Source organism: Microtus pennsylvanicus, chromosome 2, assembly GCF_037038515.1.
Source record: "Microtus pennsylvanicus isolate mMicPen1 chromosome 2, mMicPen1.hap1, whole genome shotgun sequence".
Taxonomy (NCBI): domain Eukaryota; kingdom Metazoa; phylum Chordata; class Mammalia; order Rodentia; family Cricetidae; genus Microtus; species Microtus pennsylvanicus.
In genome coordinates this window covers 123737580-123748728 of record NC_134580.1, presented here as the reverse complement: position 1 = coordinate 123748728, position 11149 = coordinate 123737580, and the positions used below count along the sequence as shown (strand labels likewise).

At 42.1% G+C, this 11149-nt stretch overlaps 1 protein-coding gene across 1 annotated transcript; it reads right to left on the bottom strand.

The window, feature by feature from the left end:
* Window positions 1-3364: 3364 nt before the first annotated feature.
* Window positions 3365-3780, bottom strand: LOC142845093 (large ribosomal subunit protein eL33-like). Its single transcript, XM_075963847.1, has one exon. The coding sequence runs from the start codon at window positions 3739-3741 to the stop codon at window positions 3409-3411; it is 333 nt and encodes a 110-aa protein (XP_075819962.1). The 5' UTR covers window positions 3742-3780; the 3' UTR covers window positions 3365-3408.
* Window positions 3781-11149: the final 7369 nt, after the last annotated feature.

Sequence of the window (11149 nt, the reverse complement as noted above, 5' to 3'; positions counted from 1 at the left end):
GCAGACAAAGCCCTGGCATTTGCTCAATTCAGGAAAACGAGTTGGGTGTCCACGCAGGAGACAATTACATCTTATTTCGGCCCACCCGGGATTTCAGTGGAGTTGAATGTGGCAGTGCCGCGCAGAGGTTGGGTTCTCAAACAAAGAATTTTTTAAAAAAGTGTTTTTGATTGAGGGCGCTAATAGAAAACAAAGGATCAGTTAAGGAAGCCAGAGCCGTTGTAGGGCAGCCGTAGCGCAAACGCGGCGCAAAGGCGCCTTCCTAGGCGCCGGATACTTGTGCTTGTGGATTTGCAGAAGAGCGCTGTTCTGTGACTGCCTTGCCAGCCACCACCAGGATCCGCCTGGACAAGAGCTCTAAGGCCCCAGTCAGTCTGCAAATTCACATTTTATTTGAGGGCACCGATTCCTACTCGGTGCTGTATTTTTCTGCCTCTGGCAGATGTGCAACCAAACCTCCAAATTCCTCTGCCCCCTGAACCCTTCCTCTGCGCCCTGGGGTTTTATCCTCCACAGACATCCCTAAAACTTGGAGATTCAATTAAACAATTCCACTTACGCAGAGCTCCTACGGTCTGCTCATTGCAAATATTTCCTTTTTCGAGTTCTTCAAAGAAAAAAAAAGCAAAGTAAAGAAAAGAAACTGTCGCCTTCGCTTTCACTGCGTGCGGGGTAATTGATAGGCGCCATCAGAGGTCAGAATTTGCATAAGAATTAAGAGCAGTAAATTAATTTAATATTCCGTGCACATCCCCAATTATTCCTGGAGACCTTTGTCTCCGCGGCTGCCAGAGAGGGGATTCAGCTGCTCTTCAACCAAACAACATCTGTGCGGTTAATAATTTGATAAACAGCTCATACAAATAGTTTCTGAATTATCTTGCTGCCCAATGACTATTCAGTTTGGAAACGTTTTGGCAGGGTCTCCCGGAGTCCTCTGAGGGGCTCAGGCTCCCGCCCTGACAAATGTCCCATCTTTTAAACATCAGCAGAAGACAATGTGTAGAATAAGTCATTATCATTGAGTAATAATCCTACTCCTTAAAATAAAAAAAAAAGACACAGCCTGGGTGTTCTGGGTTAGGGCAGGTCATCTATTAGAGATTCCACCTGTGATAAATAAACAGGCTGGGGGTTGAATAGAGTGAAGGCATACTATGTGCAGGTAAAATGGGGTGCTGGGAGAGTGAAGACATACTGTGTGTAGGAAAGATGGGATGCTGGGGAGAGCAAAGAGAGGTTGCAGGATGCTTCCCTTAACTCCTTTACAATTGAGTAGCTGGACTTGTACGTAAATAAATCCTCGAGGATCTTTGGGGGGTGACGGACTAGAAAACCAAGGTATGACAGAGGAGCAGATGGAGATTAATTTTCTACTATGTTGCTTCTGATATCTTTCATTTTCCCCCCTCTACATATGAGTGTTATTTATTTAAAAAATGCATACAAAAGTCACAGGGACCGGAAAGAAGGTAAGTTATGTTGGCTCATGTAGGCCTTGACGGATTTGTCCCAATGCTCCTCTTTGGGCACCACTACTTCTAACCCACCATGATTCACCCACCAGTATCCTGAAAACAGCTTCTCCCAAAGCCCAGGTACAGACAAGACAGATGGACAGGGCCCCCACAAAACTTTGAGTTAGCCCAGCTAGTGAAACAGCTATAATAAGATGATGCTGTCCTATGTCAAACCCAACCTGAATTTAGACACTAACCCCTCACTGTTACTGTCTGTAATACAGAAGATGTCATGGCTGTCATTATGTTCTATTATCTTCCTGCCACCCTTAGCAAAGCCTCTTCCTGATAGAAAGTCTAGAAAGGAACCATTTGATCTTGAATGAGACTCAGACTGCTCTAATTCCTGCAACCTGGGCATTGTGGCTGTTTACAATGAATCTGTATTTACCCCGGGATTGTTCTGCAGTGACTTCAATATAACAGGGTGTTTTGCGAGAGTCTTTATCTCTGTCTATACATTTCCACATGTTTGATGTACACACCTCATACATTCCGCATCCTACTTTTCATTCCCCACACTGCTGACAATCTAAGTACTTGAAGTCACTGAAACTACCTACAAGTTCTGAGGAGTGTGGAGGCAGCAATATGATAGACCTTTATGCTTCTACTCTAATGAGCCCCTGGAAGCATCGAGCTTTAAAGACAGGCAAATCCTTCAGGCTATAGGTCTAAATATATGACTTTACACTGAAGGCAATGCTTGCCTGGGCTCAATTGAAGAATTGCTTTTCCAGAAAACAAGTCATTGTGTCACCCAAATAGGACAATAGTATTTCTACTGGGCACATTTATTTCTATTTTTAACATTTTCTTCTTGCATTTCATTAGGTTTCTCTACAGAACTGTAGGTACTGTGGGGCCTGGCAGGCTTTTATATGCATACAAATCATCTCTGTTATTTATGATTGGGGTATCTGTCTATATTGTTTTATTAATTTCTGACTTTGATTCAGACTACTCTAGTCACCCAGAGTAATTTGAAAACATTTCTTTTCTTAAATGGAGCATTATCAATTCTTTGGGGAGCCATTCTATTTTAAACACCAACATATTCAACTGCTTAATCTCTAGCTCTGATGTTACTCATTTTTATGCCCACAACTTACCCCCTTTGGGTTTTTTTATACTCCATATTTATCTTCCTTACATGTGTTTGACTGTGGTTTTTTTTTTACAGCACTGTGGGCAGAAAAATGGTTAGTAAATAAGAAGGTAGATAACTGATTATATTTTTGACTCCGTGAGTAAAAAACACAAAACAAGGAAAGTAGAGACTCGTTTCCTACTAATGAAACCCTGTTCAGAAAAGCATTCTGGACACCATCGAAGTTAATGAGTTTGGAAGGCTTGTCCTCATAAATGCTTGGCTCTTTGGTGATGAAATGCATATTGCCAACAGTCTACTAATTTAGATATATCTTTGGAGGGAGGTTTGGACATAACCGGAACTTGGTCCTGTATGTTTGTAGGTAACCAACTTTCTGCGTCGAGTTCAAATCAGAGGTAGCTCTTCCTCCTCATGTCCACGAGCACTTACAAATATTGGGGCTGTTGTAATGAGTGATATTTGGTAACTTAAAGAAAACTCTGGGGGTCCACAAGATGGGTCAGCAGATAAGGGTACTGGCCACGAAGTGTGACCATCTGAGTTCCAATTCCCAAGTCACATGTGATAGAAAGAGAAAACTGACCCCCACAAATCATTCTCTGACTTCCATACAGAAGTGTGGAATGGCACACATGTTCTCTTTATCTCTTTCTCTAAATGAGCGAATGAGTATAGTTAGTTTAAAATAAAAAAAGATTTTATTTTTATTTTTTTTTTCTGGTAAAAAAAATACAAGAGCACAAATCCACTTTTATTTATTTACTTTTCATTGGTTTAAATCCGGGATGGGTACAGCATCACACGGATTCTGTGTCCAATGGCTTTTGCAGGAAGGTTGCTTCGGAATTTGGCACGGACCATGCCACTGTTTCCATGGACCCGAGTTACTTTCTCCCAGGTCACTCTGCTTTTGTTTGGTTTGCCTCCAGGTGTCACTGTGTTGTTTTTTGCTCTATACACATAAGCGCATCTCTTGCCCAAGTAGAATTCAGTTTCATCTCTGGCATAAACGCCTTCAATTTTAAGGAGAGCTGTGTGCTCTCTCTGGTTCTGGACACCCTGCTTATAGCCAGCAAAAGTGGCCTTGCACCACAGCCTTCCAGACATACTGTCCTTTAGAAGTCCTGTTCCCAGCAGGCCTCCACAGGCACCAAGATGGCTGAAAGCATAAAAAAAGATTTTAAAAGCACAAACTTTGGTAATGTTACTTACTGAAGTTGGAAAAGGAAATACAATCCCATGTCTTGGGGAAAGTTTAAAGGCCAAGAGGCAGAATGATGATTCAGTGCGTTCTTTATTTAGATAAAGGATTTCCCCCAGTGCTGGGAAGCAAACCCAGGCTCTTTAAGATACATTTGACTGGGATGTTTTTTCTTTCTTTTTGAAAACTACAATTAGTAAATAATCAGGAAATTCTTCCTATAAACAAATTCCTCTAACTTATTTGCTTCTGTTGATGTGAGTAAATACAATTTTTACATATGTAGTCAGCTTAACACTCAGAACTTAAGAAACTTTGAATTTGAAAACATCGACATACAGAAAAGCTATGAACAGGATCACCTAAATAAAGTGGTCCGTTCTCATTGTCTTCTATTTTCATAACTAAATAAACTGCATTAGTTTCTCCACCTGAGATACTGGTTCAAAAGGATGCATCTCTGTGAGCTTTGGATGTTTGGAAACCACAGAAGTAAGCCCGGGTTCTCCAGAGATGATGATCCAAAGTTTCTGGTCACCAAGGGTATCTGCTACATCCCTGGTTTTTTCCCATTCTCTCCTGGCCAGGGTTGTAGTTAGGCAGGTCCAGCTTCACTCTTCAGGGCTCCCTTCACATCGCTGTGACTACAACTTTGTAGAGTTGTTAGCGCAGGTTCTGCATAGGTAATAGCACTCCTTGGTAAAGAGGTGCCAGTGAAAGAATCTGTGGCCAAGAGCCAAGGTCACCATGGTTCTGCTTAAAAGGAAGAGTCACGGGTAATGGGGTTTATGAGTTTCCTTTGCTGCTTGAGTTGCTCTGAAAGTCTGATCCAGTAAACCCAACCCACGAAGGAGTTCAGGAGCATGCTCTGCTTTGCTGACTCTGTTATGAGGAACGAGGGATCCACATAATACCAGATTCAGCAACATGGCATTTGAGACTTTCTATAGCGGACCTGGTATCAGAGTGAGACTACAAAGGAAAAGTTGTGGGCAGGAAAGCTCATGGTTCTACTTGTCCACTCAGTAACTGCAGACATTGCCTGATTTCCTATGTCACAGACTACGGTCTGCCACTTTTCACCATTTATTTTCTTTCTGTAGCATATACAAGGCGGTCCAGCTGAACTGCGCTGCTTAGCCTTCTTTGCAGCTATATGTGGCCCAGGAGACCATGTTCTCCCCGATGGGACACAAGCAGATTGGCATGCATACCCCTTAGCTCACTTATGCCCCTCTCTTTCTTCTTACTGTCTTAGAATGACATAACTCTGGGACCCCATGACATCTTCTAGGCTAGAGTCATCTCTTTTACTCTGGAATATTATATGAGGAGAAAAGAATTTCTATTTTGATTTAAAACGTTCATAGTTTTGTTCATTTTTTATGGAATGTATTTAGAACAATCTTCTTCCTAGCTTTGTTTTTTTTTTAAACTATGGAGTGAGCATATGTTAGTTCTGATTTCTTCAAAAGCAAGCACTGTTGTAGAAGGTGATCCCAGAAAATACCATTAGTTGAAGGATGGGAAGAAAGGCAACTTTCTGGTATCAGGGAAGAGGAGTTCCACTAAAGTGTGTTATAAAGCAAATTATTGTTATGGGCAGCTAGAATTTAATTCTTTGGAAGAACTAGAGAGACTGTGAGCCCTTATGAGTTGGAGTATTTATGCTCCAACCACTCTCTGTCACTAACTGAAGGCTATTCTTTGTGAGCATGATTTCCCCAACAAGGTTAGCTTCAGAAGGGACAAAACAAGGTACCGGTGCTTGGCCATTGAACTGGTACACACTAATGTATAAAAGGGAAGAGACAACAGACAAGATACTGAGCAGCACCTACCACAGAGGATTTTGGATAGACTGTCTTAAGATCTTCCGGTATTAAAGTTATTTAGGTTCAACATTAATGTGTATTCTTCTAGCTGCTAGTCTAAAATGCCCTCTCCAGCTGGATTGGTTTGCAAACTTGAGTTTCTCATATAAGTTTGTTCTTTACTTCTGCTTTTTTTCCCCATTGGAAATCAGTTACCTACTCTTGAACTCCGTTTATTAATGATAAAACACCTGTCTACTGCTTTTTAACCAACTACTCTGTGATGCCATGGCTTAAAGCAAAACTTTCTGTGGGTCAGAAATCCAGGCAGAACTTGCTGGGCATTTTTATTCATGGAGGTTCAGAGTTTGTGTAGAAATCCCAAGATGACCTCTCACCCCGCCCCCCCATCCATCCTATGGCCTAACAGAGACATCTCACCTGCATAGCAACCGAACTGTATGAGAAAGGTAGTGAAAAATGCAGGTCTTAAAGGCCCAGACAGTCCAAGGTCCAGAAAATGTTACTCCAGTCTTATTCTACAGGTCAAAACACTCAAAAAGTCGGTCTAGCTTCCAGAGAAATTGGCTCCTCTCCCTGATGAGAGGAGCTTCATGAGATGGGAGGAAGTTAGGTGCTGTCTATCTTGCTCACACACCCCCCTTTCTACTTATCCCAATCCCCAGGATTCATTTCTGTCCTACATCATATAGGAAGCATAATGTGTCTTCTATTTCATGTCCTCACCCAAACTGTTAAGGTATTTATTAACCCTACTTGTTGAATCTTCCTTAATTATTTATTTGTAAACAGAGACTGCACCTTGGTTTCCTGGCTATCAGGAAACCCACATCCCACATCATCTCCTCTTTATAATAGAAATGGGTTAATTTAAGATGTAAGAGCTAACTAGGAATATGCCCAAGCTATTGGCCAAGTAGTATTGTAATTAGTAAAGTTTCTGTGTGATTATTTGGGTCTGGGTGGCTGGGAACTAAAGAGCAGTCTCCATTTACATTTATTGTCTTGTGAAATTTTTTGTCACAACTTATCACTAATCTTCCTGGACAGAAAATGGAGGCCAGCATTCCAAGGACATTTTGAACAGTTAGGACCACATAGTGAATTCTTAGCTCATATTTGTATACATACAAAAAACACAGAATGAGAGCCAGCAGAGAGAGTGACCAGCATCCATATGCTCTTGTATTAACATCAAGAGCACTAAAAGTCACTCATTTCAAGTATCTTCTTCTAGAGTGTTCAACTATATTCTAAAAAAATATTTTTAAAAATCCTCCTAGCATAAATGAGACCTAGATGATATATATAAATCTACATGCAGAAATGCTTGTGAATGGAATGGGTTACCTGGAAGGCTCAAGCTTCTTCCCAGAAACTAGTAGCCCCACTGTGATGTTCTAGCTCCTGGTCAAACATTAGCCTTTTAAAAAAATAATTAAAAAACTGTTAGAGATAAAATTGGGTCAGGAAGGGTGTAAATTTAAATATCTGTGTCTTATTTGTAAATTAACAGATGAGAACAATGTTTTTCTTTCTCTTACAGAAGAAAGTAGAGCAGGATCAATGTTCTGGAAGATCAGAGGTTACTGGAGCTGAGGAATAAAGAACTGAGAATGAAATATTTCCATGGATGAATCATCTCGCTTCACTTCAGTCCGGCTGCTGGTCCAAGAGACATAACGAATTATTTATTATCCCGGGCAGTAGAAAGTAGCGTCTATGCCCATGGAAAGCGGAGAAACACAGAAATATGAACCTAGGGAAGATTTCAGAACAAATGAAAAAGTTTGTGTGTCTTGGCAGTCAGCTGATGGAAATCTCTCAAGTTTCTGGATTCTAGTCTCCTACGCTATGATTCAACTCTTAGTCATTAGGTTTCCAAAGACAGAGTAAGTAGAAAAATGGGCCATCATGTCCCTAGGATATACACAGGGTTTCTTCAGCCCCTTCTTTCCTTCCTTCCTTCTTTCCTTTCTTGACTTTTTTTTTCTTCGTTTTTTTCCTGCCTTCCTTTCTTCCTTTCCTCCTCCTCTTTTTGGTACAGTCACCAAAGGAAGATCTGCAGACAACTTGGATGACCAAAAGAGCCAAAGATTGACAAGACTTCCTCAGTTGATTCTAACTGACTAGGGCTAGGAATATTTATATAGCTTCTTGACCATGGTCTTCCTGCTCATTCCACCCTACTTCCTAACTAAATGGCTTGAACAATCATTTTATGTTGAAAATTTACTATATCAACCAAAGAGGCATTGCTTCAGCGAATCCCCTGGCTAAGGGTGCCAGCTGAGTCAAAGATGCTCCTTCTGACACACTCACTGTCACAGCTAGTGCCATGTTGTGCACTGGTAGCTGGAGTGCAGAAAATGCGCTGTGTGGGGTTCCTGGAAGTTTGTAGTGGATTCTCTGTTCTAAGGAGGCAGAATAGAATAGGGTCTACCAAGGAACACACCTAGGTTTAAATTGCTCTGTCTTTTGCTATGTGATCTTGAGTACATTGGAAAACCTCTATTAGATGCATGAAAACATTTCCTCATCTGTAAAGTGAGGGTAGATACACTTGACTCACACGATCATTGAGAGTAATACCTAAGCCGGTTGTGGTGGTGCACGCCGGTAGGATTTGCTGAAGGAGGCAGAGGCAGGAGGATCACGAGAGTAATACCTAAGTAGATAATACTGTTTCTAGGTACCAAATTGTACTTAATAAATGGCTTGTAAAACAAGGGTCTTTTTGTCATTCTCTGATCATTTCACTACATCACTGTGTTTGCAGTCTGTGTGTATACAGGTCCCACCAGTAGATTATAAGTAGGTACCTGAGACTCCTAAAGATAGAAGAGAAAACCAGAGTAAGGAGTCTTCGCGGCCACCCAGTTAATTGAGGAGAACCTTTTGGTGCCAATTTGAGGGAATTCATAAAGCAGACAAAGCACTCAAACCGTATCAGAGAGGAATTCTGTTTTACGAGAGAAATAACATGAGAGCTGGTATAAAATTTGGAGTTGTCCCTTTTTCCTCGAACATTCACTACCCAAATTACATACGGCTGAGCCCTCTTCCTGCCGCCTCGTTTCCTTCTAAGACTATAAAAGAATCCTTTCCCTTTCTTTCTTTCACCATTTTCGTCGTTTTCTGAGTCCTAGCCGCACTGACATTTGCGTCTCTCTGGGAACCTCTGTAAGCACTCCCTCTTGTCCCATCATTATCCCTTGGCCAAACTTCTCCCTGTGCAATCATCCCTCCAAAAATAAATGGTGAGTAATCCTTCCTAAGACCTCCTCTTCCAAAGGCTATTTGTTGGCTGATGACACTACAGAATTTGCAGTGTGCTTAAATGCCAGTGGAGCAAACATCTCTCCATTGACTCCAATTTACCTGAAGCACTCTGATGAGGGTGCCTTTGTTTGTCCTTTTCAGCTAGTCATTTGTCAGAAAGCCAGGACTGAGAGATTTCAGAAAGGACAAAAGGAACGCCATCTCAAAAAAACAAAAAACAAAAAACAAAAAAACCCAACTCCTCCTCTCAAAAAATTGGAGAGGGGAAAAAAGTGCCTGGAGAAAATTAATTTTAAAAAGATAAATAACACACTTATCTGGAGAACTGCAAGAAGTGAAGGCACTCAGAGATGTAACCTTTTGGAGGGCAGCTCTATTCTTGAGTGCCATTTTGATCATTATTGCATGAGTCCACTTCCAAGGATGCATGCTTCCAAGAGAAGTAGAGACAAATGTCTTGGAATTTGCTTTTCTGTGTGCTGCTGTGAGAAACTCAGAGCTGGTCTGGATAGCAACCAGGAATGTAAGGGCAACAGCCCCTTATATACTATTGGCTGGAGGTGGTGCCAGCGTGTGGCAGTCGTTAAATCTCTAACTAGTATTCATACACATGAAGGAAAGTTGTTGCTTCCCAATATGATTGCGAAGTTCTGTCCTTCGCTACCAGTGCAGGAAAGGGAATCAAGTGTGCCTTCTGAAGGCACTCAGGAGCTAGGACTTTATTTCTACTTTTGGGGGGTAAAGGGCTTGCACAATCTCTTCACTGAGTTTTTAATCGAGTTGCTATTCCACTCTTCCTTTTATGGAGCCATAGAAGTGTCTGTAATGAAAGATTAAAATGGTCCTGTGCAGTGGTTTGCAGTGGCTCTGCCCAAATAAAATATGACAGCTCTCTCGTAGGGCCTATATGCAAGCAGAGGCAGCTTGGGAGCAGGCTGCCTTAGACTCTCTGCCATGCATACTGATTGAAGGTTGTATGGGTTTCCTGAATGCTATAAAAAGGGGGCGGGTAGAGGTTGGTGTAGGAGAGGAGAAGAGAAAGAGAAAGAAGGAGAGAGAGAAAGAGAGAGAGAGAATTTTTTTCATCAAATTACTGCTGTCCCATGTACACCAAGAAATTGAACAAAGCTGTTTATATTTCCTGTAGCAGAGGTAACACACACACACACACACACACACACACACACACACACAGGCTAATGGCTACTTTCCCAGAGTGGTAGAAAGAAGTAGTAAATGGGACTGTGTTGATGCCAGGAGAAGACCCGGGCAAAGATCAAGATACCCAGCAACATATCGGATAACACATAATTGGCGGGTCACAGCCAAATGAGTGTAGTCACGCATCTCCGGGCAGGCCTTTGCTGGTGATAAAGACACTTGTAAACAATTCAGTCCCAGAACACGGCAATAATATGTTGATCCAGCGTGTAATGAGGTGTTCCTGGAATCAATAAGCAGTCATGGAGAGCAGGGAGCAAGGGCAGCGGCTGGCTTTTTGATGACCTTTTCTCACCACCAAGGACCCCATCTCCCCTGAAGAGGACTTTTCTCATTTTGCAGCAAGCTCTGAGTGTCAGAACTTCCATTCGCAGCCAGCAAATGAACAGCCAGGCCCTGCATGCTAATGAAGTCCAGGCTATTTTGCACCTTTTCATCCGCACATTATGCTCTTGACTCTGGAGAAGGTGGGAATTAGGCCGGACCCCGGTGTCAGGCTGCCTGATGGCTCGGCTCCGGAAAACTGGTAATTGAAGCTGGTGACTGATGCGAGGGAGGCCTGAATTTGGAAATAAACAGTTTCAAGCACTGCATGTCATTTCTAGAGAGACTGCTGAGAGAATGGAAATGAGCTCCTTTTCTTGAATCTAATGCAGTTTCTCAGCAGGAAAAACAACGTCTTTTAGACAACAATGCCAGTCATTAAGATTTAAACGTTCTGGCGATAATAGACGTACTGGCCTTGGCGTTGACAAACAGCACTTATGTAAATGTCTTTCAACACCCAGATCTACATGTAATCCACGCCCAAGAAGATAACTGTGTGGGAAAGCGGAAGCAAAAGCAACTAGGAGCCTATAAATATCTCTCATAAGGAGAGAGAAGGAACAAACAAACAAAAACCTTTTGGCCAGCACGTCAACCGTTGCTTGTCAGCGTCGAGCTTGTCAGCACCGGCGAAAGCGGCAGCCCTCGT

Excerpts from the sequence above, each read along its gene's own strand:
- LOC142845093 (XM_075963847.1), bottom strand. The coding sequence starts at position 3,741 with ATGTCTGGAAGGCTGTGGTGCAAGGCCACTTTTGCTGGCTATAAGCAG.